Raw genomic sequence first — 27,279 nt, forward strand, 5'->3', positions numbered from 1 at the left:
TGTGGTTTTATAGGGGACTGTTGGGCCTCAGGTATGCACTCTGCTGAGTGCCATTCTAGGTTGCTGGTTGGTGTCGTATTTCCAAGAAACCTGGTAGAAGGATCGGACATGTGCCAAGACACAAAAACTTTTTCACTTTCTTTAACTGTGACACAGGGAGTTTTGTTGACATTTTCACCAATTTTCTTGGGAATAATTCCTGAATGTTAATAATCAAATTTAGCATGTTTAGGAGACTGACATTTATGAGTTTGTGCAACTTGCAGATACAAATACAAAGCTTGTGAATTTAAATGCGGTGTTATAAAGCGGACTGTTGGACTTTGGCGGAGGCGTGTGCTCTACTGAGTGCCATTCTGGTTCATATATGACAACACATTGCAATAAAGAAAACACAAAAGATTGTCAAAGTTCTAAAATTAGTAAAAAGAAAAGAGTATTAACTTAAAAATAGTGGGGTTTATTTGGTTGTATTTCATTCTATTATTCTGAGAGGCATATTCACAGTGTGTAAAGGTGTATTAGAAGCTTACTGTGTACGCTGCAAGCACATTTTTCTTGATTTTTCATAGAATATATTGATACAAAAAAGAAACCAGGCATATTTAGGGGGCTGATATTTCTGAGTGTGTACAATTTGATGCAGATCCAAATAAAAATCCACATCTAGTGAACTCAAGTACATGTGTACATTGTGTTTTTCTCAGGGGGAGGGGGTCCTATATGCAGCCCCTTCTGAATACTTTGGATCATGTGTAAAAACAAAGTAGCACCCGCTTCATTTAGAAAACTTGCCTGACACATCTGACCGCACTGTGCACAGCAGACAGACAGAACGTGACAACGCTCCACTTCTCTCACTCACCTCGCTCTCTGCGAACACGCAGTCAGCAAATCCCACCACGGCAAACTGGTTTTATCAGGAGTCATGTGACCCGCACTCAGCCATCTTGTGGAAAACGGTGAGCGAGGAAGAGTGAGTGAGAGAGATAGAGAGAGAGAGACCAGTGAGAGAGAGAGCCACACAACTCGAATACAAACCTTGTGCTGTCAGAACAAGCAGAGGTAAGACAGCCAAAGTTTAATACACTGCGATAGGTCGGATCGTACAGTTAATTGAGGTGTCATGTCAGAGAGCCATACTCCGATGAGCTCGGCTGCTTAGGACTGTTGTTGCACCACCATGTTTACGTGGCCTCGCAGCACCGGGCTCCAGTGCCCGTGTGTGCTCGTCTGGGTCGCGTGAAGTGTGGGACGGCCCGACGAGGAAATTTTGTTGTGGATCCAGGCTGCTCAGAAGGCCGCGTGTAGCTAGGTAGCTAACCCGTGCTAGCTGCAAGTGTTTGGGGGGGATATGATTAACTCGCATCGGGGGGGGCAGCGTTTGGTTTGTTTGGTAGAATACGTGGCGAGACCTCTGCTCTCGTGGGAAACTTGATTATTGTCAACACGCCTGCGAACATTCGCGTCCCACAGCGGTGCACTGGGAAGAAAGCGCTGCTAGCCAGCATGCTAGTTAGCCTTTGAGCTAACGCGCTGGCAAACCCACACAGTTGGCTGGTCGTTTCGGTGGATGGTGAAAACACCCTGCTGAGGCACCGGCATGTAGCGAATAGCTCCCTAACTACACGTAGGTCGCCACCTTTCAACACAACCGCACATCTGCTGTCAACTTTCCACCGTTGACAAGACAAGTCAAACATGATTCGTGTTTATTTGACGTGTTAGCTTGCCGCGCTAGCTTAACGTAATGCTTCTAACCGTGGATCTTTTCCACCTTAACCTTCCCGAGTGACCATCGCGGATCACAGGCAGCATTGTGAGCAGGGTTTTAGCATGTTTCAGGGATGTAGCCGATGTTAGCTTCGGGCTGTGTCGGCCCGATCACCGTGCTGAGTGCTCCAAAACTCCCCCTGACTACTTTTTACTGAAGCCAACCATCCGGACAACTTCACGAGAACTCAGCGATCGGTCAATTTCTTTTTCTGCCGACCTCAGCTGTAAACCCGCTATCGCGATTTGAATGTTGACATAAGTAAACAGATGGAAGTGGACGTGAACATGTTGTACAGCAAACAACTCAACGTTATGTAAAGTCCACCAGGCGTTTGGCTTCCACCGTATTTTAAAACGTGAGCAGCAGAGGTGTCAGTCATGTCGCTCTCTGTGGTTGCTCTGTGTACCTACACGTGGCTCACTGACTTCCATATGGTCAGTGCTGCTGTGGGTCTGCTGTCGCTTCAGTGCCTGATATGACAAAGTGTCGCTGTTTGAATAGATATTTGCTTTTAGGCCTACATTTCAATAAGTGTCGACAGTTGGGGGCATGTAACAATCGACTGATCTTCTTGACATCCTATTATTAGTTTTGATTTCTTATTTGTGGCTGTAAATACCATCTCCGTTGTCAATTACAGGTGTCTGACAAACCCTCCCTGCAGGAAGGGGGCCTTCCTAAAATAGCCACAGCACAGTGAAACTGTACACTGGTGGTGTGTGCTGGTGGGATAGGTTGTGTATCCAGAGAGGTTTCACCACATTAAAGCCAGTAACAAAACTTTAAAAGGAGTTTAAAAAACCTCTGACCAGCAGAACTGTGTTGTGGTAGTTGTTGCGTCTCTGTGGAATGGAAATAAAATCTTATCTTGTATGATAAATAACTACCTGTCCGGATATAAGTTGATTTCAGATGTTTGAGGCTGTTCAGTCAGACTTTTTGAATGGTTTCATTTAACACAACTGTTTTGTCATCACGATCTGACCTGGAGTTGAAATAACGAATCTGCAACATTTTTGATGTCTTGTTTTAATCCATGCCGTCACTGAAGATGACAAATGTCTCTGGTTCCAGCAAGTGCGATGACTTGCTGTTTCTCCATGTATTACTGTTGATTAAAAAAAATATTTTAACTGGTCATTGTGGTTCAAATTAGAAAAAAAGCCAATAATTGACAATTAAAAGAAAGAGATTAGTAAACATTTCATACACTAAATGGCCCTCATTAGTATTGAGGCTTTCTAAATTGTTCTAATCCCCTTCCTCCCTTTTCATATTTGCAGAACTTCAAGGAAGAATGGCCGAAACCCAGACACTCAACTTTGGACCAGAATGGTAATTGAACAATCATTAATTCACAAGCAATCCGATGATTGATCTGGGGGGAGTAGGTTAAGAAACTGGTTTCCCTTTGAGTCTTGTTCCAGCTTTTTCCATACCTGTTGAGACATGCCAGCTGCCACTTCAGCATCAGTGCTTTCTCCCCCTTGTCTGTCCCTTCCACATTTACAACCCTTTCTCTGTCTGCAGGCTCCGTGCCCTGTCTGGAGGTGGTGGCAGTGGTGGTGGTGCTGGTGGTGGAAGCAGCAACCCTGTTGCCTCTCCACCCCTCTCACCTGTGTTGCCAAAGTATAAACTTGCAGACTATCGCTACGGGAGAGAAGAAATGTTAGCACTTTATGTAAAGGATAACAAGGTGGGTAAATACATTTTTGCTGAATTCTTGCAATCGACATGATATGCATACAAGTTATGGAACTGCTGATTTACATCTCCTTTATTTAGGTTTCATAACAAATTCTGTTAAAGCCTTTCATTGCCTGTGATTGTTAATTCCTCTCCTCCAGATCCCTATAGACCTACACGATAAGGAGTTCCTCCCCATATTGCAAGAGGAGCCCCTGCCGCCTCTGGCACTCGTGTCTTTTACAGAGGAGGAACAGGTAGGAGAACATGTCATATTGCCAGGTTAGAGAGAAATGGTAAAAACAGTTTCTGAATTATGAGGCCAATTGGCTTCCTTTTCTTTATATTTCTTGGAATATACATTACTGTTGGTAAAATAATGAATGGGTGCCAAGAAGAGAGCTGAGAGTTGGCTGTCCGCCCCCTTGCTCCCCTCCCCGTTTGTATTTGCAGAGAAATTTTTCCATGTCTGTAAACAGTGCAGCAGTACTTCGGCTGACAGGCCGAGGGAATGGTCCAATAGTGGGGGCACCAAGAGGCCGAAGTACCTCAAGGGGTAGAGGTAAGAAATAACGCATTGATATACATGGATGTGTCAAGTTTCCTTTCTCAATTTAAGTGGCTGCAGGCATAGTTTACACTGTGGAAGCAAAATAGTGTTTATTTTTTCTAATTAGTTTCTTTTAGCTATTTATATATTCTGTCTGTGCAGAGTCACAACAACTGTAGATAGTTAAGATGCCTTTGGAGAATCCCACCAATATGGGCACAGCTTGAGACAAGGGAGGTAATATTAGCTCTTTGTAAGTGTTGCGCTTACTCAACATACTTTGACCGCAGTTGTCTGAACTCATAATTTAATTTAAGAGAAGGATGTTTTTTTAGGTGTCGTAGGTACAAGAAATCCAATGTTTAAAACAGAGCACAATATTGTTCTTCAAAATCAAGGAGATGGCACATGATGAGGTAAAAAAAACAAAAAAAAACCAAAGGTTTGCACATCTACCAGATGAAAAAAGGTAGGCTACAGCATCATGATTCAGCAGATTATTTGCAGTGGTCGTTTGGTCATTTAAAGTGCTAAGCATTTGAGCTGCCAAATATTAATAAGTCATATTGGGTACCTTCAACCTGCCATTGCTTTCAGGCCGAGGAAGAGGAGATGGAGGGTTTTACCAAAGAAGTTTTGATGATGTGGAAGGTTTTGGTCGCGGAGCGAGGGAGATGCATCGCTCCCAGAGCTGGGAGGAAAGGTATTAAAAGACAATTTAGCATGGTGTTGACCCTGTACAGATATTCAATATGAGCTTTTGCTACACAGCAGTCAAACATTTGACTTTATGTAATGTTTCTTTTGTCACCAGGGGAGATAGAAGGTTTGAAAAGCCAGTTCGAAAAGAGCCAGGTTGGTTTTAAATCTTGTTGCGTAAATAATCAATACATGACATACTCTCTGAGAAATGCACCAGCTCACCTACTGCCACTTGTTCCTCCCTGTGAACCCCACAGATGCTGCTCCTGGACATTTTCAATTGAATCACAGTAAGTTTGTTTAATTATTGATTAAGTGAGTTTTTAATCTGGACTAAACACCACTTATACTAATGTAATGATCATGCATGCACTTTTAATCATACCTCTACCCACTTCTCTTTTTCAGTCCGGGCAAACTACGAGGACGGTGTCACTGGCCTACCGAGGAAGCATGACTTCACGCGTGCAGAGTGTGGGAACTGGCGTTCTTCTCGTGATGATCAGAATGGTGAGGATGATGAGTGGGGCTGGCGACTAGCAGGTTCTCGACGGGACAGTGACTGGTGGTGCCCCCCGAGCCCAGGTGGGCACTGCACTGACCAAATTAAGGATACATTTGTCTTTGATAAATGTATTTGTGGTGAACTGCCGTGTCTGTTGTGGGATAAGTTGTATTTGTTTGTTACAGCCTATAAATGTTTGTGGGGTTTATTTTTTCATTGTAATTCATCGGGCAACAGAATTTGATCATACACCTTGAATTCAGAGTTACATCTGTGAAGATTCCCAGTCATCCAGGCCATGGTATCTTACCAGAGGGACAATTTAGTGATACACTGGTGACTTCATTTCTTAACTTCGCTGTGTTTTTGCCTGGCTCATGTCCAAATATCATTGGCATCTATGGATGTACTTTGTTCAGTTGCAGCCAAAAGATGAGTGTCCATCTTAATAAAGCCAAGTTATATCAGGAGTTAAAGTTTAGTTGGTTAAACCTAACTATTTTCCCTTTTTGTTCAGATGCCCCTCGGTCAGCAGGGTGGCGGGAACACCCAGACCAGCGTCGCCGTTTCCCGTTTGATGCGAGAGAAGAGGAGCGTGGATACAGGAGGCCACGTTCAGGCAGCGGCAGCCTGGAAGACGAGAGAGACAGCCTGCCAGAGTGGTGTCTGGAGGACGCAGATGAGGAGGCAGGCACCTTCGACTCATCAGGCGCCTTTCTCTCACTCAAGGTAAGATGAGACCTGAGGAGAGTTTTGAATAAATCAATGTAATGAAGTATTGGTGTGCCATTTATTTATAAAAATGACTTAATCTCATTAGATAAGGAGCAGATAATTTCTATGGCCTGTTCATTTGGAAACCTTCATAAGATGAGATCATTTTCAAATTTTCTTTAAATCTGTTATCAGAAAGCCTCAAAGGAGCCGATCCTGGAAGAGGCAGAGCTCGACTTTAAGCCCCTGGAAGAGTGCGAAGAGGGCCTGGAGGAGGACGGTCAGCACAAGGAGACCAAAGAAACAGCACTGGAGGCTGATCGAAAAGGTCAGTTACTTCAAGTGACATTGGAAAGAATTTTATTTATATAACAAAGAATTTGAAAGAAGTTTTTTACTGCCACTGGGATTTCAACCATAGTCTCTTAGCTGAATGCTAATGTGTTTTCACTGTGGAATGTGTCAAGTATAAGATTTGTAAGACACATACATTTCTCTTTTGAGAAAAATAAATAATTTGGATATAATCCTGTCTCATTTCTTCAATATTGTGTTGTTTTTTTTGTTTTCCAGAGTTTTCCAGAGTGTCAGAGGACGCTCCACCTGTTGCACCTCCAGTCTCAGAGACTCAAGTCTGTGGCAAGTCTTTGTCCCCAAGCCAGCAGAGCAGAACAGAAGAGGCTGAGAGGCCAGCCGAGCGGCAGCCACCCCTGGAGCTCCCTCCAGAGCCCTGCAAAGTCCCCCTGCACATCCCAATGTCCAACAGCATGCTGGAGTCCCTACCCATGACCCACATTTCTACCACCCTTACAGGTGGGCTTTGGTTCTTGAATGACTCTGGCACTTCGCTCTATCTACCAGGAAATCCTGTTAACATCCGCTTTTTCATTTTCCTGTTGAATGCAGATGTATCTGTTCCATCGCCCAGTGTCCAGCTACCACAGAAAATGACCATGGAGGTTCCTGTGGCCATGAACAATCCTTTGCCTTTCCCTTCGAGTATAATGGCACATATAGGCCGGCCTACTGCTGTGACACACGACACAGATGAAGATGAGGGACTAAAACACTTTGAACAGGTGAGTTATTTGACCTGTGACAGGAAACTCTGCCAGTAGAGTGTAAGGCTGCTGTCCTCAACCACAATTCCTAAAAGATTTCTTCAATGTAAAATCTTTTACTCATTGAATAGAAAAGCATATTGTTAATAGTATGATTCCAGGGCAATGACTACCCTTTTCCTTAAAGGTCACGAAGTCAAAGGATGTCTGTCCACTATCATTCTCGGAGTCCATCAGGTATCACCTGACGATTAATCAGCCTCTAGGGGCAACTGCCAACATTTTAGGCTTCTGGTGTAGACAGCAGATATCCGGGCCAAGATTTTGTCTTCTCTTAACCCGACACTGCTTACAGTCCGACTAGTTTCTGTTATTACAAGAGTGGAAGTTTCTGCACACAAAACACAAACACTGATACGTTTTTGTAGGTATTTTAGGTCCAGGCAACATTTTGGCTAATTCTCTATCAACAGCTTTCTGCATATGAATACTGATGAATTTTGATCAATGTGTTACTCCTCCTTTTCTCTCCAAAATCTTGTCCTTCACCTACAGATTCTGCACATTCACATGCAGAATCTGTTTATTGAAATCCATCTTTAAACCCAAACAATCAGTTGACTATTCAAACCTGTTCTGTTAGGTCATATTGATTTACATTGGGCAGAAATGCATAATATTTCAAAATTCCTCTCCAGGAGGCAGAAAAGATGGTGGCGTACCTACAAGATAGTGATGACAGGCTCGCAGCAAAGACTTCAGAGAAGCCCAAGTCTGCAGGCCTGCCGCTCACCCATGAAGCTGCTCTCAAGTGGTTCTACAAAGATCCCCAGGGGGAGATACAGGGTGAGACTTTAGCATTTTAGGGGCTCAAAATGTGACTTAAATACAAAAATATGTTTTTTAAACTGTTCCTGTTTCCAATGCTGTTTTTGTGCTCACTCAGGTCCATTCAATAACCAGGAGATGACTGAGTGGTTTCAAGCTGGTTACTTCACAGTGTCTCTGTTGGTCAAAAGAGGGTGTGATGAAGTTTTTCAAGCACTGGGAGAGATCATGAAGATTTGGGGGAGGGTACCGTTCACTCCAGGCCCTGCACCTCCACCTTTACAGGCATGTGTTTGCAAAATGGGGCATTTTCTTTCATTTCTTGAAGTTGAGACTGTTTTTTTTAATCTGACATCAGAGCAGCGGATTGTTTGTTTGAATGTTATTTATTGTGACTGTATCTCTGGATGTGATGCAGGGGGAAGGTGACCAAGAGAGGTTGAAGAGGCAGCAGGAGCTCACTGCTCTCAATCTCTACCAGTTACAGCAGCTCCAATATCAATACCTCCTCAGGTATGACATTAACCTCAGAGGCTGAAGAGAGAATTTTTGTAAACATGGGTTGTTCTGTCAGCCCTTTAGAAAAACCTTCATTGAGTTTTGAAACAATTTATTTGGTGCCTTAGGTCTTAGTTGTTAGACAGTGATAGACAGTGATAGACAGTAGACAGTAAAACATTAAATTACATGTTTGTATGATACATGATCTATTCATTCAACCCTAACTTTCCCTCGCCTCTTTTTCTCTTGTTTCTCTTTCTCCCACATGTCTTCTCACTTTCAGGCAGCAGTATGCTCAGGCTCTGGCCCAGCAGAAGGCCGCAGCTCTTAGCTCTGCTCCTGTTCAACAACAGCAGCAACACCAACAGCAGATCAACCTGCTACTACAGCAATACCAGGCACTCAAGATAAGGTTGATAACACCCACATTACTGTTTAGACATGTCAGCTCTACCTAAGATAACACTGTGTTTATGACTCATTTATTTGCTCTTTGTCATTGTAGAGCGTCTGAGAGCCCCCTACCTCCTGTGACTCGGTCCTTGTCAGTAACAGACTCTGGTTCTGTGTGGGAAATGCAGAACCCGTCCTCTCAGGCTTCCTGTACACCAAACCTCCAACAAGCTGCTCCGAGTAGTGAGTGTCAAATTTCAGTTCAGAAAAAAATAACTTCACGTTAAAGCAAGTTTAATTCATTATATTCCATCATTCTCAACAGCATGGGATGGCAGCAGTGTTTGGGATTTACCCATAGACTCCATGGCACAGGCTCCAACCATCGAGCAGATGCAACAGTTAGAAAAGTCAAAGGCTGCAAAGGTAAACATTATTTCTTCCTATTTTTCTGTTTTCTTTATCTTAATGAGAATACTCCCAGCTTACTATAACAAATACATTTACCATGCATTGGCATTGATTTCAGAAAACATTGAATATCCTTAAAATTTAGACCAAGTTTTAGAAATGAGCTTTATCTTTTTCAAACTCAACAGATAATAACATGATTGTATCTTATATGCCTATCATCCACCAGTTGGAGCTAGAGCGGCGTGAGGCAGAGATGAGAGCCAAAAGGGAGGAAGAGGAGAGGAAACGGCTGGAGGAGGCCCTGAGGGCCCGACAGGAGGAGGAACGCAAACGTTTGGCAGAAGAGGAGCTGGCACGGCAAAAACAGGTCAAACATCTGAACTTTACAATCTGAAGCACTTACAACCTTTTGTTGTGAATCACTTTTCTATGATGACACTGAAACTCACCCAGTGTCATAAATCTTTAGGAGGAGGCTTTGAGGCGGCAGCGAGAGCAAGAAGAGGCACAGCGCCGGCAAAAAGAAGACGAGGAGAGACTGGCACAGGAGGAAGCTCTCAGAAGACTAGAGGAGAGGCGGAGAGAAGAAGAGGAGAGAAAGAAACGAGAAGAGTTCCTTCGCAAACAGGCAAGTTTCCTTAGAAAACATGTTCTATGCCTTATAGCAACATTATGCAAAGCTTCAAATTCAATTTAATGGCACTCTGGCTTGTAATCGGTAGATTGGTGCTGCTTTCACCCGCATTCACTCAGAAAACCTGCGTACTTGGGTGAGTGGGTATCTCCCGTGAAAAGTAATGGTCAACTGCTTCCAGATTCAGAATCAGTCCCAAGTTAAAGAATAATGCTCAACTGTAGTAAAAACCAGTTTCAATCTCTGATGTTTTGTAAGGACAAAAGCATCAAGGGAATGTTGGTGTGTTTGTTAAAACAACAGCAGGTTGGAGAGCTGGGAATCATGAAAACTATGTTGTTAAGCTTTGTGGAGAGAAGGGGGCTGCAGGGTGGAAGCTCTGGTGAAGTAATTTTTTTAGAGGGGGGGAGTGTACATGAAAACCACCTAACTTCAGAATGAATCTCCACTTGTGGCTGCAGAGGGCGCCATTGCTCAGCAAAGGTTTAAAAAAGTTGTTTTAACATCCCCTCTGAACTTGTCTTCTTAATTTGCAATGTTCCCCAGGAAGAGGAGCGCAGAAAGCAGGAAGAACTCGAAGCATTGCGAAGGCGAGAGGACGAGAAGCGAGCGGAGGAGGAGGCGGCGGCCGCTGCGGCGGCGGCTGTTCTCGCCCAGCAGCAACAGGAGGAGCAGAAAAGACGAGAGCAGGAGGCGCAAAGACAGCAGGAGCTGCAGAGACAGAGGCAGCAGCAACAAGAGGCCCTCAGGAGACTTCAACAACAGCAACAGCAGCAGCAGCTCGCACAAATGAAGGTCAGGACGATTGTGGCCATAAGAATTCATGATGATAATTATATCACTACATAGAACATTTTTCAAATTCTCTATTAATAATAGGAATAGTGATAATAATGATACTTTTAGTCAAATTTTTCTTCAGGTTCATTTTGTTGTCTTTTTTGGGGGGGACAAAAATTAACAATATATACATCTGAAACTGACAAAACTCTTCACCCTGTTTTGTAGCTTCCATCCTCTTCGAAGTGGGGCCACCAGTCAGCCAACGCCTTAAACCAGACTCAGAACGCCCTGTCACTGGCTGAGATCCAGAAACTGGAAGAGGAGCGCGAACGACAGGCACGGGAGGAGGTAAGGACAAACCATGGTGCCCAAATGGCTTCACACCGATTCATTCCCATCATGCCTTCACTCTTCTTTTTTCTCCTCGACCTGCAGCAGCGACGTCAGCAACAGGAGCTCCTGAAGCTACAGCAGCAACAAGTCCTGCAACAGGCTCAGCAGCCTCAGGCCAAGCTGTCCGGTTGGGGTACTGTGGCCAAACAGCCAGTTGCTACCAAGTCCTTGCTGGAGATTCAGAGGGAGGAAGCCCAGCAGATGAGACAGCGAAAGGATCAGCAGCAGCAGCAGCAGCAGCAGCAGCCGCCGCCGCCACAACAACCACAACCACACCCTGTTGTCACCCAGCAGAGTCGCACGCAAAACAGAACCGTAAGTGACGATGCAAAGTTTTTTACTGGCTGAAAGCTGCGAGGTGCTGCACAGTCGGACATGGATTAAAGCGTTCCAAAGGTTTTGTCATGGAAATAATCCATGTCAATATTATGAAAACATTGTTTCATTGAGATTTCATTTGTGTGAAATATTGTTTTTCATGTTACCTTGTTTTTATCACATTTATCACAAAGATGAACTGAAACAATAAATACATAGTAGAAGTAGTCATTCAAAAGAAAATTAATCAGGAACTGTTCAGACAATCAATTTTAAGTGCAAAAGAGAAAAAGGATTTTCTCTGTATGAAGTGATAATTAACTGATCATCTTCAGGTTTAGAATCGTTCCCTTGGGTTAGTTAGTTTAGGAAATGGTGTTAAGCATTTGTCTCTATTTTCTGACGCTTAATCAACCAAACATCTTCCGAAGGCAACAAAATTAAAGGTAAGTTAATAAATCCTGATGAATTCCATGTCGCTCTCTTCACAGACATCTCTGAGTAACTCAGTGTGGGGGTCTGTCAACACTAGCACCTGCACTAACTGGGGCTCGGACTCCAGCAGCATCTGGGGAGACACCCACAACTCTAACATGGGCTTCTGGGACGAGGCCGTGAAGGAGGCTGTTCAGCAACCTCCTCCAACCAAGAAAGGAAGCACGCAGAAGAATAATAAAGGCAACGCCAACCTCAGGTATTTATTAAATACATCTTTGTCCTCTTATGACGGATGTGATTAATTCACAGCTTTTAATGACTTTTGTCTTCCTCCTGCGTTTGTTTGTGCACATACAGTAACTCTTTGAGTGGGCGAGTCAACAAGAAGGTAGAAGAGGAGGAGAAGCTGCTTAAGTTGTTCCAAGGGGTCAACAAGAGCCAGCAGGACACCTTCATGCAATGGTGTGAGCAAACCCTGCACACCCTCAACACAGCCAACAATCTGGATGGTAGGTCTTTTAAAAATAATGTTCATGTGCAGTGCACCCACAACTATTGATGGAACATTTCCGGAAGCCGAAACTGAGAAATATTCTCCATCTGTTTCCCTGCCAGTTCCTACGTTTGCTTCCTTCCTGAAAGAAGTGGACTCTCCATATGAGGTGCACGACTACGTCAGGGCATATCTGGGGGACACTTCTGAGGCCAAGGACTTTGCCAAGCAGTTCCTGGAACGTCGTGCCAAACAGAACGCGAATCAACAGAAGCAGGCGCCGCAAAACCAACAGCAGGCCCACAAACAGCAGCAGGTGAGTGAGACTGAAGTGGTGCTAGTTATTTAAAGGATCAACATATGGGCACTAAATGCTCTGCTCCTACGTTGCCTTGTGATACATTCCAGAAGAGAGACAGCTGTCCTTTTTTGTTCCACAGGAATAGTTTTCATTGAGGTATTTCTGTCTGGCATGAGTGAACATGGCCGTTAAACTTATTCCACCTTCAGTTGGGAATCTAGCCTGCGTCAGCCTGTATATCACATGACTATTAACTTTATATGGTCATGTGTGTGCTGGTGTAAACAGGAAGCAGATCATCTCCTTTGCAGTTGGTTGGTTGCTTAGTTACAGAAAATACTACGAACAAAAATCAGTGATGGTGAAAAGTAAGAGCGGGGATGAGCAACTGTTACTGACAGCAAGTGTTAGGAACACTTTGCATTGAACACTGGAAGTCGAGTCGTGACAAATAGAAACCAATACGGGACAAATGAGAGCGACTCCCCCAGAGTTTTTTTGATCTATAACGATGTAACCATAGCAACGGTGCCAAAACCCTGACCTGTGGATCTAGTCGCTATCTTCAGCAGTGACCCCGAGCTGCTACTTTTCTTCTCTTCAACCATCAACACTTTCCTTTAGTTTGACACAAAAGAGAAAGAATAGAAATTCTTCCAAGCGTCATTTTATTGGCAAAATAGCTGAACAGTGATGTATTCTTGAAATTTTGCACAAAGACACAGTACAAAGTACTTAAAACTCATAAAAATACAGGTTTTGAGAAATGGATTGTAAGAGCTTCAGTTTTAGTCAAAAAATACTTTGAATCTGATTTGATAATCAATTCATCTTAAAGTTATTTCTTTCCACACATTCTCTGTTTTGATCTACTCGGCTTTAATGAAATTGAAATATTAGGTTTTGGATTTTCGTTTGAACAAACTTATGTGAAGGCATCTTCTCCGTCTCTGGGAACTTGTTATGTTTCACTGTTGACCTGCTCTGTTGTAAAAGACATTCAGTGAAGAAATCCTCACAAGAGTAATCGATCATGATTTTCACCCATATTTTGTAAATATGAGCTAACACGTTGTTACATTATCACTGCTTATAATTGTGAACTAAGCTGCAGATGTGTGTTTGGAAAATAAACCACAACTTCAAATCCACATTTCTCTCTCGCCAAGGATTCTGTATGGGGTGGAACAGGATCGTCGTCGCTCTACCAGTCGTCCAATCATACGAGTGGCCAGCAGCAGCAGCGCTTTGAGACCGTCACCTCAGGGAAGAAGAAAAAGAAGCAGAAGATGGTCCGTGCAGACCCCAGCCTTCTAGGTAAGAGCAAACCCCCTTCAGCCACAACATGTCCCCGCTTCATGAAATCCCATCCACTAATTGTATCTTTGTGCCTCTTTCAATTCTCAGGTTTTTCTGTGAACGCGTCATCTGAGAGATTGAATATGGGAGAGATAGAGACTTTGGAGGAGTTTTAAGGGACTGCAGCCAAGCAAGCGCCACTGACTGTATCCGATTTGAACAGCAGCTGTTTTACCCCAAACTCCTTCCCTGGCCTCCGACTGCTGCCACGACTTTCACCTTTTTATTTACAGTTTCCCATTTATCACACATTCTCTGGTGTTTTCCCCCCATAAATTCTAAATTGTGAACAAACCGGGGATCTCTGAGGCACAGTGTGCGTTTTCCTGTTAGTAACGGACGTGTAATCTGACGAAAAGAGAGAACTGGACTGGAGCAGACTGGCCAGTGGAACATCCCTGTCACCTTGAACTCGTTTGTGGAGAGAATCTGTTTGGCTGCTTCACCTCAAAGCATGTACCTGTTTTAGAAATCCACAGTGATAACATTTCAGATTTGGTCTCAAACAAATGGGATTGTTTCTTTTTAAAGTGGGGAAATATGAACGGGGTTGTGTGGATATTCTGGAAAGGTTAGAGAGATTATATCCATAGTTTTGTTTTATTTATTGAAATTTCCCCCCCTTACAAATTAACCCCCCCCTTCCTCCTTCTCTTTCCCCTCCCCGTTTTCTGCTGGGTGTTCATGGATATAAATGGCAAAGTAGAGCCCAAGGATTCGTACCCACTTATGTCCTGTTTTAAGGGCATGTTCAAAAGTTCCAAGTAGTTATCTATTTCTTGTAAAATACTAGGCTGTTTAAAGAATAAACTTTCAACTCTGCATCTGTATTATAATATATGAAAATGATCTGCTGGACTCATACTTTTTTTATTGCGGTATGGAATAATAAAACAGTCTGATGTGTGGGGCTGTTTACACCCGTGTCTGAACCAACAGTTAATCACATCTGCCAGAGATTCTACGTAGAGTTTTACGATGTATTAATGAAAAAGTATTAAAGGTTCAGTGTGTAAGATTTAGGTGAAAGGGATCTATTGGCAGAAATGAATATAGAATAATCCTGTGAACCCTATATAATAATATGAATAATCAACTAGATTCTACACACTGAGCCTTTAAGAGAACATGAGTGAAACCAGAAATCAGGATTGGTAATATAAATAAACTATTTGTTCGTACAGTAAAACATACTAACTTTGGATCACATGAGCCGGATCATTATCCAGATACACAAGAAGTCACCTCTTCATATATATAAGCACTATACACACTGATTTTATGGTTGAAGTGGCCAATCCTCCTTGGCCCTCTGGTTTGTTTTTGTGAGCAGGATTAAACAAAAACTTTTGGGTTGAGCGGATACAGGGATTTTTTTTTTTTTCAAGATTTTCTGTCATTTAGAGATTCATTCATGGATCTTGATGGACGAAATCAGGCACATTTAGGGGACTGATATTTATGACTGTGTCCAATGCCGAAGGATGATCTGAATCTAGTGAATTTAAATGTGGTTTCATGAGGGGACTGTTGATCCTTGATAGAGATATGTGCTCTACCGAGTCCCACCCTACTTTTCCCTCACTGAAAAATGACAGTACTCCTCCACCAGTGTCATCGTTTCATAGTGAAAATCAATGTTTCTCCAGTTTTTTCTTCCAGGAGTAAAATATCCTGCAGGACCTTTGTGATTCAACCTGGTCAGTGAGGTCAGTGGCTCCTGATTGTTTACACCTCCTCTCCAACTCTGTTGCTGGAGGAATCTGGAGAGGGGTGGTCCCTGTGATGATGTGCTCACAAAGTCCACAGTGTCCAGACCATCCTGTGCACACACCTACAGTCCCACCCCTTCTCTCACCCCTCAGATGCCAACCCCCCCCCCCCCCCTGCTCTCCCCTATACTCTTCTCCTGCTCCTCTGCCGGGCGAGTCATTCGTTTGAAGTCACTGCTCAAGGAGTTTTCAGAGACGTTTTTATTTTACCTGTCGGACAGTCACCACCACAGCCACCATGGTACGCAGCATCAGCTTGTGCAAAGTGTTCCTGCTGATGATCCTCGGCCTCCTGGTCGCCTTCGTTCACACAGGTAAACCTCTGGAGTCTCACTGGTGTGTTTTTTTTATTTTATCTGTGTGTTAGGGTGAAAGATGTGCAGCTTTTTCTGTTTGTACAACAGGATACATGTTACAGATGATGCAAAACCATAGTCTGATTTTTATAAAACACTTAGCTGTCACTCTTAAAATGTAATTGTGAGAGAAAGAGTTGTGTTTTTTTAACAAATACAAACTGGAGCGCTTCTAAATCAAGTTTCTTACATTCTTTTAGGAAAAAGAACAGTTTTTAATTAGTTCGTTTTCAATTTAGCCTACTTCAGTTTGTGGATCGTTAAGGTTTAGCTTTTTACTTTCCAAGAGCTTATAGTTATAGCTGCAGATAATCAGGCAGCTGTTAAGGTATCAAATCTAAGGTGTGTGTGTGTATACGTGTCATTTTCTCACACACAGAACTGGGATTTGTGCAGCCTGATGTAAATGATGCAGTTGTTGGAGCTCAGAGGGCCGTGAAAGCTGCTCTTTGACAAACAGGATGACTCAGTTGCTTTCATGATGTCTGATGTTTGTGCGAAACTGAAAACCGCCTCTCGGACTCTGGCTGAGCTGAAGCGATTCTGTGTCGTCTGGGTATTTGGATTTGAGGCAGTGCACCCGTCCACAGGTGCTGGGTTTGTTTTGTGCACGTGAAGAGAGAGTTTTGGTGCTGGTGGTGGTTTAGTGAGGTGCAGGATGAGATGATAACCCAGAATGGCAACAAACTCACTGGTTCTTATTATACTTTCATCTACTTCTATGTGCATTTATCGGTTCCTCTTCTTCACCCTCTGAAATCATCTCAGGAGCAGCTCTCATGATCAGATGTCAGAGCGGAGGTCCAGATGTGTAATGGGGATAAAACTAGTAAAAAGGCCCTAAAAGCTGCTTCATAATGTCAAACACAGTGTTGCTCTGGTTTCCTAAAAATGCCTATTTCTTCCTCTTCTTGCTCTGGGCGGTACAATTCTAAAGAGGAAACATTTTTTCTGGGCTTTATTTTAGGATTTACAGCTTCCAGAACAGAAACCGAAACAATGAAGTCGTACAGAACCTCCAAACTGGGAAAAAGAAAATACATTTAGAGAGACAAAGGAAAATACATGTAAATAAGTTACTGATTTATACACTGAGTAGTGGTTCTGAATATATGTTATTGACATCATGCATCATCAGATCCAACCAGCTCAAGAACATATTCGATAAAGGCCATTTTTTTAATATTAGAATAGAATAGGCCTTAATTGTGATTGCAAATTGTACCTTGAAATGTGCTGTGCATCTCTGAAACATTCACAGGAAAAGTAATAGCAACAAAGAAACAAATAAAAAGATATAGATTATATTTACACATAAAAAGTAAAAGCTGATAAAACAGTGCTGCATAGTAAAATATGTAGAAACAGTATTGCACCTTAAAATTGTCAGTTTTCAAGTTTATCCAGATGTGTAAACATCATCATGTACAGTTCATGATGTTTAATCAAACTCCCACTTCCCAGTGACAGCGTGACAGGCAGCAACGTCGTGTGACTCATCACAGGGAAACAAACCCAAAGTTGTCAGATAAGTTTTAAGCAACAGCAGTGTGACAATTACTCACATTTGATCTTCTTCAAAATGAAAACATAAACGGGATTCTTCACTGTTTTTTGACCAAGTGTCCACCTCTAAAAATCTTGTAAAAAAAGTTTTCTCCTCTGGCAAATGTGGTCACGACCTGTGGACGTTCAGGGGAGTGAAGCGAGGGAAGGCGACACGACCGATGTCGTGTTAGGGCTGCATCAATTCGTGGTTTCTCTGTGCCTGGCCTGGTTGTTTTTCACATGCACCCGTCTACGCACTTTGTCATCTCTCTAGCTGGTGTGAAATCCTGACCAAAGAGGTCCGAGGAGCAAATAAATGTGTCTTTCAGCGTCTGAAATCGTTCCAGTCTGCCAGGCTATGAATCTGGACTTGTGTTGTGTCAAAGAAGCAGAGGCCTTGATTGACTTCTTGTGCAATGATTCCCAACCACGGCTACATGGAAATGAATAGATATTTAAATAAAACATGCAGAATATATATTTACATATCTGTGTTTAGGACAATAAACAGTCCAACTAAGGAACTAATAGTTTCAAATACAGTGGTGGATCGGGGATTTTTCTGAATGGAGGGTCACAGTTTAGTTTACACAGAGGGGCTGATTATACATCTAATACCCATGAACAATTCCTGATTCAGTAAGGTGCATATTAAAGTCGTTCCTTGTTTACTATAAAATCTACAGCTTTGAGCAGAGCTGAACATCACTAAGAACATTTGGGAAATTGTTTTTTTGTTCAAGCACATTGTTTACTGAGGAGGACACCAGAGCTCATCTCAAAGGCCTGTGAAGCTGCATCACTCACAAGAGGCTTCAGTCACATTAATTCCATTTAACCTGAATTACAAGCTTGAGTAAACCCCTCTTTGTGGAAACAAACACCGTCGGAAAACATGGTGTTATTATTTTTTGCCCTCTTATTAAATCAAGCCGTCCGTAGAGGCACAGCCCTTTACACACAGTGACGATTAAATAAACATGTTTGTTTGACATCCAGTGCCGGGGCCGATGCCTGGTTTGGGCCTGGCCGGTTGCTACTGGTTGCAGCCCGCCGCCCAGCATGACCGCACAAGCTGCCTTTTGTGCCCTCGGCTGAAGGCCTCATTGATGGCTTAGCTGGCCGCAGGCCCGGGCCTCCAGACCTTCAGCGAGCTGCTGGACAGGAAGCGCAGAGTCAACGCTGAAGCATCAGAATACATCAGCAGCACAAAGACTTGAGATTATATCACATAAACTTGATTATTATTAATCCTGTTTTCTACTTGATTTGAGACCCTTGATTTGAGGCCCATTTGATCAGAGACAGGGTGAAGGAGTTCACCGAGGGCGTCAGAGGCTACAAAGTAAATATGTCGCATTAAATATGCAGAGTGTAAATATGTTTGGATTACGGTTTTGTTGGTATGAGCACAGTCAAGGGCAGGAGAAGTGAATCAGTGAGCGTGTGAATGGGTGGGCTTGTTTTATTTCAAGGGGAAGATGAAGTTCAATTTTTTCCCCCGTTCCTCTGGATTTAAAATGAAAAGTTTAGTCACCAGAGAAACGACAGCCACCGCAGTCGCAGAGGCGTTTTTGGTTGTTTCAACCGAGCGTTTTCCAAAGGTTCGTGTCAGGAGACAGAATTGTGGCTTTGTGGAGAGACTCATGTTCTTCTGGCTCCTGCAGAGGTGTGAAAAGTCTCAGGATAACTTCGTGCTCAGATGGGAGAAATGTCAGAGGACAATTTGGGATGGAAGGAGAACAGACGACAGACGAGAGTGCAAAGTGTTGTACAGAAACTCAACAAATCACTGTCCCCCCTAAAGCTGTTTGTACTGCACTGGATTAATCAACCAAACCCGGGTTGAAAGAGTTTTTTTTGGTTGAACTTGTGGAAAAGAGGAGCATGAGGAGAGGCTACCTGTAGCTCAAACGGACAAAATGTCCATCCTCCACAAAGACATCCTTATGCCTCGCTCTGAGCCGTTACCCAGTGAGACAAGAGCGAGGCTGTTGGAGTCACTACAGACAGAACCATGTGTGCAGCCATGCACTGCAGAGCCATTAGCAAAGTCACAAACCTCCATCAGTGAAATTACGGCCTTGAGAAAACATACATACTGCACAGCAGCCAATCATCATCAGTGCAGGGAAAAAGGGATTTTATGTCCATGTGAATCATCAGTACAAGTGGTGAGTCGTTGTTTTTTTTTCTTCTCACTGTGCAGAGACAGTCGCAGACCCGGCCTCAACGACCAGGGACAACCAGGACACCATGTCAGGGGAGCCACCCAGCGACGTCACCACCAGAGACCCCTTCCAGGACATGACAGAGCAGTCCATCACTAACGACTACGAGGACACCACACATCCCCAGGCCATGGACGAGGAGGAGGGTAAAACTGACACAAACAACACAACAACCACTAAATGTTTTCATGTATTCATATGTGTGTATTCATGTGTGTGTGTGTGTGTGTGTGTGTGTGTGTGTGTGTGTGTGTGTGCAGGGGTGCTGGGGCCGGGCGCCATAACCGCCATCGTCATAGCAGTCTTCCTGGGAGCGTCCGTCCTCCTCGCCCTCATCGTCATCACACTGAGGAAGTTCACCGCATCCTAGAGTGAACGCGTCCCATCTTTTGTGTTTGCGTGTGTGTGCATGCATGTGTGTGCATGTGTGTGTGTGTATGGACGTGTGGGTGTTTGTGTGTCTTCTGCCTCTCATCTCAATCTTTAACCTCCTCTCTCTCCTCTGAGCTGCTTCTTTCACTTCACTGTAGATGCTGAACACTGTGGCAGGTCCCTCGACTGAATATTTTAAAGATTTACTCCTGTAAACACTCATACACACACACACACACACACACACACACACACTAACTGTTGCTCAACATGTTCACTTATTCCTGAAGGTATGATGTTAGAAACTGGCTGGCTCTTCCAGTGGAAACTGTAGCACGTCCATGTCATTTTTATTTTTTACGCTCTATAGGCCTTTTAATGTTGAGCATTTAGTTTGTCTTGAGAGTTTGCATGCGTTTGCTTTTGTTTGTACATGAAGTGTGTGTGTGCGCGCGTGTGTGTGTGTGCGTATGTGTGCGTGTGTGTATTTGTGTGTTGCTCGGGTTATTAGTCTTTCAAAGATTTTACCTTCCGCTAAATATCCTTTCTGAAATATTCCCCTTGGTTTCAGCCATGTACACGTTTTGAAGTTTGTGTTGAACCTTGTACAAACATTTGTTGAGTCAGAATAAGAAGAGGGCAGTTTTTAAAAGGCTCCTTCACTGGATGTAAACAGGGTCGTCTGTTTTACCTGCAGAGCAAACATGAAGTCACAGTGAGGGTGAATGTGTGTTGTGCTCTCAAGTGACTGTACTTTTTTGTTGTTATTGTTTTAGTAAAGTAATTTGGACTTTTTCTATTCGCCTCCTACCCTCGGCGGTACAGCTTGATGTTGCCATGGTAATTTCACCACCCGAAGTTTGTTTGTTTTATTTTTTAAATTTAAACAGAATAAGTGAATCCAATAAACCACGTGCCAAATGTCTGGGACTGCTGTGTGCTTCTCTCAACTCTGAGATCACCATATTTTTGTACATTTTCTTTATTATTATATCTCTTTATTCATAGTATTCAATCAATAGTTTGATGCTGTTCAAAGTGCTTCAAGATTTACCTATAAGCAGAGAATAAGATGGAAAAATGTAAATACTGGCAATGAAATACCATAACATTGATTTTAAAAGCTATAATAACTAAAAAAAAGATAAGATACAAAGATACAATGTTTCATTAATGAGCAAATAAATCAACAAATATATGTAAAAGGATCAATGTATCGCAAATAACTACACAACTGAAACGTGCAACCAAACTCACAGAGCAACATATTTGCATTTATCCACAGGGACAGTTTGCCCTGTGCCTCAGTGTACAACAGTAGGTGGCACTGTGGCTTCCAACTTGACTTACCTGCAGAAAAGGCTCCTTTGGTAACATGACATTATTCTACACTTAACCCTTGTAGTTTATTCCAGTTCAGATGTGCAGCTGACCGCAGAGGGTTTATTCAAATGTTGCAGAAAAAACTTTATCTTCGACACATCTTGTTTGTTTGAAAAAGGTAACAAAAGTGTCTTTTTAAGATGAGGTTTAGTCATCATCTGAAACCAGGAAACCACCATCATATCAGTCGATATCTCTCAGCAGCGTCAGACAGAAGTAAAAGAACAAACACTTGAATCGCTTTGGTTTTCAGTCTCTGGAATGGGAAGAGTGATTTCCTTAATCACTGCAGCAGAACTGATTCTGAGTCATCCGCTTCATCAGCACATTTATACTTTGAAGAAGAATTATCTTCTCTGAGTCTTCTTCTTCTTTGAGTCTTTGAAATGAAAGTGTGTTTGTTTTTTATCAAAGTACGTAGTGATGAGCAAAGCCGTGTAATCGTCCCAACATTTCAACACTAACTTTAGTAAACACCAACATTCACAAGATGCAGTGAAGACTCAGACCTGCGTGACTTCATTTCTTTTTTAATACTTCTATGGAAATTCCAGTCAGGAAACCACAATCTAACAAAAACACTCATGAGAGACCTGTGGTGTTAGCCAACGCTGCAGTTTCCTCAATTGCATGTCATTTTACCTTGGTGATTTTTGTGTGTTCAGTCTTTCAAGGGTTGGTGTGTTTTTTGTTGCCATGTTAGCAACATGACGCTACATGTTGGTCAGTGGAGGATCGGTTGGTTTCGCTCTCACCACTCACACGTGAGATGATATTTAAGGTTTTAGAAGAAAGGACAGCGGCTAATAGAGATCCCTTCATTTTTCATCAAGTGTCATTTTTAGGCTTTTAGCTATTTATGCATTTTACTGCTCCAGTACTTTGGTTTATGACAAAATACCTGAAGCCTCTGCTGTCATTAGTTCTAACATAAAATACTAAACAAAAATGTTGAACATAGAAAACATTGCACCTGCTAAACAAACAAGTGAGCTGGGTCACTGTTAGCATGTAGCTCAAAGCACTGCTGTGCAGTACTCAAGTTGAGTCCACATTCTTGATAGAATGGACTTTGTGAGACTTTTCTATTATTATTATTATATTATTATTATTATTAGTTTGCCAATTACAAGATACCATCACAATTTCTCACAACACAGGTGTCTTTCAGTGTCTCCATTTACAATAACATAAGACAGAGGAAAGGAGCAAATCATTTCATTTTGAAACTATGAGTTACTCACTAGAGCGCATACCTCCACCAGGGACGAACAATCCTACACATGACTGTTTCATTCTTATAGTAGAAATATGAAATAAAAAGGTGTGGTTTGATTTTATTTATTTGTCATAAAACATAGGTAATGACAGTGGGGGGAAAAAATCCTGAATCTGTCCTTTAATTTGCATCTACACCAACATTTAATGGGTTCTTCTCAGGCCCAGACTCCATGATCCCATTGGAATCAGTAGTTTTAATGTAATGCAACTCACAACTAAACCAACTGACACGAATGAAAATCTCATTGGCTCACGTAATCAACTGATCATTTAAGCTTGACTGTAGCCTATTTATTATGGTGTGACACAAACAATGCATATGTTTTTTAATTTCCAGCAGCGAACGTCCGTTCAGTTAACTTTAGAAAGCACATAAGATGGATAATAGATCAAACTGCCTGGACAGGTTCACCTCTGCCCTGATCTCAAACGGCTGTGATGCACATCTGAATTCATATGCATGATGTGTGGCATGACTCAGGAAGTGGTGATGAAACAAACGTAGAGAAAGCAGAAGTGCGTCTGGCACAGGGACTGTGCTAGACATTCTCAGCGCTCAGTGGAGAGTCTGGCATCTGTGAGGTAGAGACACAGCTTGATTTCATCATTTTCCCTGCACAGGATTCCTGATATTACGCAGCACCAGGTTAGACTTTTAAAGTGTTTCATTTGAATATTGGTAACAAGGTGAACAGTAGTGTAGATTTTTTGTTATGAGCAAAACCTTTGAAAATATTTAAAACATTTAAATTTCACTGGAGGCGTAAGGAGGCCCCTCTACAGACAGCATGATGTGCAGTATGTCATTTGCAAGCAGTGGATATTAATTTTAACATGCAGCATATTCTGTAGCCTATTTCTAATAATGTAGAACACGGAACTCAAGATATATGTTACTTGATTTTGATTTTACTCTATGAGCGTTAAAATAAATACAGCTGCATTGATATCATGTCAAAATGTATTTTAACATGTGCAGATAATGAAACATGTTGCTGCAGGTGCTTCCTTTCAAGGCTTATTAAATCTTATCAGATTAAAGTCAGAATCATTGACCTATTACTTCTAATTTAAACATGCACTGAGCACAAAGAGCACATCCTTTTTGTCTTTACAGCTCTTAATTGTACCCACACCAATTTTGTTCTGTGGTGGACCGTACATGAGTTTATTTGTAGGAACAAAATGAATAATGACTTTATTTCACAGACATTTTCAAAACTTCAAACTCCGTCTTACTGGAGTGAAACAATGACAGACAACTGCTCCTTCGAAGCGGTGGACAGCCTGATGAGCAAATTGGAGCTGGTCATCTACATTCCCATATTCATCTCTGGTCTGATCCTGAATGTCGTGGCGCTGTTAGTGTTCTGCATCTTTCTGCGAAAATGGACCGAGTCCATGATTTACATGACCAGCTTGGCTCTCATGGACCTGCTGCTCCTCTTTCCTCTTCCCTTCAAAATGCATGCAACTAACAACAAGTGGCCTGGCTCCCTCCAGCCTCTCTGCTCAATCTTGGAGAGCCTGTACTTTGTCGGGATATACGGCAGCATCTACACCATCATGTGTATAGCCGTGGACCGGTGGGTGGCTATCTGTCACCCATTCAAAGCCAAGCAGCTGCGCTCGCCCAAAGCAGCTCTGGGGACCTGCGTGGGGGTTTGGGTGCTGGTGCTGTCAGTGCTCTCTCCAACGATCCATGGCTTCAGGGTGGTTGGGCAGAATGACTTTCACTGCTTCCACGAGTTTTCAACAAATGGCTGGAGCCCTTTGGTGATCATCTGCCTGCTGGTGTTTGGGTTCCTGGGGCCTGCAATGGTGGTGATCTTCTGTTCGGTGCAGACCATCTGCGCTCTTCAGAGATCTGGTCAGAACAGCCCTAAGAGCCGGGCCTGTGTGAAGATCATCTACAGCAGCCTTAGCGCCTTCCTGGTGCCTTTCACCCCGAGCCACCTCGGCATCCTCCTGCAGTTCCTGGTGAGAGAAGCTACAAGTAAACTCAACTCTGAAGCTTAAAGTGAAACAAGTTAAAGTAGGGAACAAACAAAGTTGACACAACTATCCCACCTCAAGGTCCATTTAGTAGCTGTTCAGGAGCTTTTGGTCCTATCATCATATCACATCGTATCGTATCATATATCATAACAGATAGGGTTTTTGTACAGATGTTGGGGAATTGTGAATGTTTAAATTGCCATTTTCCTTTGTGTACTCGAGAGGGAGGCAAGTATAACACAGTTTAATTCCCTATATTATAATGTTAGAGAAATTGAAAGGGCTCTTCCCTGACCCATACCGCATCCTTCCATTAATTTCCATGGTCATCTGTCCAGTAGCTTTTTGTGTAATCCTGCTAACTAACAAAAAAAAAAGGCAGGGGTGAAAACACAATGTCCTTGGCAGAGGAAGTAACTACAACACCGTCTGCTGCGTTATCTCATCTCACTTCCATAAAATTTGAAGAACCATTCTCCTCATACATGCAAAGAGCAGAGTTTACTAAATGCTCCTCTCATCCTTCACTAATCACAGGTGCACCAACAATTCATTCAGGACTGCGACAACAAGATCAGGATCAGCCTGTTCATACAGGTAGCCATGTGTCTGTCCAACATCACCTGCTGCCTGGACGCTCTCTGCTACTACTTCATTGCCCACGAGGTGAGAAACACCAAATACACCTTCAGCATTTCAATGACCAACCTGAGAAGAGCCACGTTCAGCACGTCAGAGGTCTGAACAGGGACAGTTTGAGTTAGAACATAATGGCGTCCTCAGGAGGACAGTGAACACGAGTTCTGGCTTCTTAGGTTTTAGCAGGGCAATGAAAGGAACGAAGAGCCAGTACTTCAAGAGGCTGAAGAAATGGCTGGCAGTGAGTGCAACCTCGATTAAACACAGAGCTGAGAATAATTTTAAGGCTGTCGTGTTAAGAAAAGATCAGATAAAGGACTGTTTTTGCGATTTGGTCCAATGACAGGAAGGGGATAGACTCTTCTGTAACCTCATTGAGCTCTGAAACCTGAAACAGAGAAAACCACAGCACGAGAAATGGCTCAAAACATCATCAGGCTGTTCACACTTACAGTGAGAAACTTTGTGTGGGATAGGATTCATTTAAAGCTGCAAGATATTAAGGAGCATTGTCATTTTATTTTCTCAAGAAGGAAAGTCAGACATACAGGACAGAAAACGCGCTTTTCAAATCGACCACTAAAGAACAGGGTCGATAAAATTTGGATCAATCTGGAATAAAAGATATTAAAACTTCTAAAAAGCGACAGGTAAAAAAATCATCATTTAATGATGTGATTTATTTATATATTTGTAAAAATGCAGATTTACATAAAAATTCTACTTGAAACAAGTAAATAAATTAGACTGAAGCTATTAAATACATTCTTATTAGTAATATTCATTCAAATATTAATTTCCAGATTCATTTATTTAGTATATGAATAACACCATGTTAGTTGTGATCTTGAAACTGAATTGAATGAATAATTATTTATGTTTCATTATTACATAACAACAGATTTTATCAAACTGAAATGATCATTTGTTGACTTTTATAATAAATATAAATAATATAAATAAAATCTAATATAAGTATAATTTCAATTTGTGACAGTTATCAGGGCGTTTACTGTACATGAATGCTTTTTTATGATGGAGTATAATTTGAATTGTTTTCTAAGACATGATCATCATGTTTTTGTTTACATACTTGTTTTCTTACATTATTTTGTGTATTTATATTTGTCCTTTTGCACCTGCCTCCTTTCTGCTCCAGTTTTTGTTTCTTAAATTTCTGTGAATTAAGTGCAAGTGTTGATAATGAATAATGCTTTTTTCATGAAGTCGAGGACTTTATTCAGCTCGACCTGCAGATTTACCTGTGTGCTCTGTAAAATTGAATAATCCAAGATGAAAACCCAATAATGTAAATATGTATTTATCAGAGCTTGACAGGAAGATACTGTAGATGTTTTTGTATTAATCCAAAATAAGCTTCAATTAAAGGTTCAGCGTGTAGTATTTAGTGGTGAAGTTGCATGACGCAGCTGAATGCTTACCTCAGTGTACTCCGATCACTTTCATTGTTTAGTATTTATCTGTGTTCTTACAATCAGTTTTCACAGCCGTTACTTTATCATTTTAGTACATTGCACTTACGCTTGTGCCTTAGAATTAGAAATAAAGTTGTTTTGAATTTGAATTAGATTTAAATACCCCTCACCTCACCCTCCTCTTCCAAACTGAAAGAGAACCTGTGGTAGCCTTCAGTTGTCATAACTAGTTTGTCCAGTTTGTAAAAAAGAAAAACATGGCAACCTCCGTAGAGAGGACCCACTCGAGTTGTATTTAAATGTAAAGGGTCCATTCTAGGGTATAGAAAACAACAATTCTTACGATTATATAGATGAAACAAACTCGTGAAAACAACTCAAGCATTATTTTCTATTCAGTTTCTGTCAATAGA

The 27,279-nt window shown here is 42.2% G+C and overlaps 3 protein-coding genes across 7 annotated transcripts; all 3 read left to right on the forward strand.

Annotated features, from left to right (window-relative positions):
- Positions 1-925: 925 nt before the first annotated feature.
- gigyf2 (GRB10 interacting GYF protein 2) lies at positions 926-14,768 on the forward strand. 5 transcript variants are annotated; one of them, XM_069510769.1, is made up of 29 exons: positions 926-1,065; positions 3,061-3,112; positions 3,308-3,473; positions 3,625-3,720; positions 3,917-4,025; positions 4,611-4,716; positions 4,828-4,868; positions 4,973-5,005; positions 5,124-5,300; positions 5,738-5,949; positions 6,130-6,262; positions 6,508-6,747; positions 6,841-7,013; positions 7,694-7,841; positions 7,942-8,108; positions 8,242-8,336; positions 8,608-8,736; positions 8,830-8,960; positions 9,043-9,143; positions 9,358-9,498; positions 9,601-9,763; positions 10,316-10,560; positions 10,774-10,896; positions 10,984-11,256; positions 11,751-11,953; positions 12,055-12,206; positions 12,313-12,506; positions 13,661-13,808; positions 13,899-14,768. In XM_069510769.1, exons 2-29 carry the CDS (start codon positions 3,075-3,077, stop codon positions 13,964-13,966), a joined length of 4,005 nt encoding a protein of 1,334 aa, XP_069366870.1. In that variant the 5' UTR covers positions 926-1,065; positions 3,061-3,074; the 3' UTR covers positions 13,967-14,768. The 5 variants fall into 5 exon arrangements, with proteins under 5 accessions (XP_069366870.1, XP_019959307.2, XP_069366872.1 ...); XM_020103748.2 differs by having other exon boundaries at positions 9,601-9,759; positions 10,312-10,560; XM_069510771.1 differs by having other exon boundaries at positions 5,124-5,225.
- A 981-nt stretch (positions 14,769-15,749) lies between these two features.
- On the forward strand, positions 15,750-21,052 carry snorc (secondary ossification center associated regulator of chondrocyte maturation). Its single transcript, XM_020104303.2, has 3 exons — positions 15,750-15,936; positions 19,736-19,903; positions 20,018-21,052. Exons 1-3 carry the CDS (start codon positions 15,861-15,863, stop codon positions 20,125-20,127), a joined length of 354 nt encoding a protein of 117 aa, XP_019959862.2. The 5' UTR covers positions 15,750-15,860; the 3' UTR covers positions 20,128-21,052.
- Positions 21,053-23,313: 2,261 nt separating this feature from the next.
- Positions 23,314-27,175, forward strand: LOC109640228 (G-protein coupled receptor 55). Its single transcript, XM_020104117.2, has 3 exons — positions 23,314-23,439; positions 24,003-24,773; positions 25,329-27,175. The coding sequence occupies exons 2-3, from the start codon at positions 24,045-24,047 to the stop codon at positions 25,533-25,535; spliced, it is 936 nt and encodes a 311-aa protein (XP_019959676.1). The 5' UTR covers positions 23,314-23,439; positions 24,003-24,044; the 3' UTR covers positions 25,536-27,175.
- Positions 27,176-27,279: the final 104 nt, after the last annotated feature.

Source organism: Paralichthys olivaceus, chromosome 16, assembly GCF_024713975.1.
Source record: "Paralichthys olivaceus isolate ysfri-2021 chromosome 16, ASM2471397v2, whole genome shotgun sequence".
Taxonomy (NCBI): domain Eukaryota; kingdom Metazoa; phylum Chordata; class Actinopteri; order Pleuronectiformes; family Paralichthyidae; genus Paralichthys; species Paralichthys olivaceus.

What these genes read in the sequence shown, in the direction of transcription:
- gigyf2 (XM_069510769.1), top strand. Translation starts at nt 3,075, where the DNA reads ATGGCCGAAACCCAGACACTCAACTTTGGACCAGAATG. An exon ending in CTGCACCTCCACCTTTACAG is followed by an intron (nt 8,109 to 8,241) that starts GCATGTGTTTGC and finishes GATGTGATGCAG; the next exon opens with GGGGAAGGTGACCAAGAGAG. An exon ending in GTCGCACGCAAAACAGAACC is followed by an intron (nt 11,257 to 11,750) that starts GTAAGTGACGAT and finishes CTCTCTTCACAG; the next exon opens with ACATCTCTGAGTAACTCAGT.
- snorc (XM_020104303.2), top strand. Translation starts at nt 15,861, where the DNA reads ATGGTACGCAGCATCAGCTTGTGCAAAGTGTTCCTGCTGATGATCCTC. An exon ending in GGTCGCCTTCGTTCACACAG is followed by an intron (nt 15,937 to 19,735) that starts GTAAACCTCTGG and finishes CTCACTGTGCAG; the next exon opens with AGACAGTCGCAGACCCGGCC. An exon ending in GGCCATGGACGAGGAGGAGG is followed by an intron (nt 19,904 to 20,017) that starts GTAAAACTGACA and finishes GTGTGTGTGCAG; the next exon opens with GGGTGCTGGGGCCGGGCGCC.
- LOC109640228 (XM_020104117.2), top strand. Translation starts at nt 24,045, where the DNA reads ATGACAGACAACTGCTCCTTCGAAGCGGTGGACAGCCTGATGAGCAAA. An exon ending in GCATCCTCCTGCAGTTCCTG is followed by an intron (nt 24,774 to 25,328) that starts GTGAGAGAAGCT and finishes CACTAATCACAG; the next exon opens with GTGCACCAACAATTCATTCA.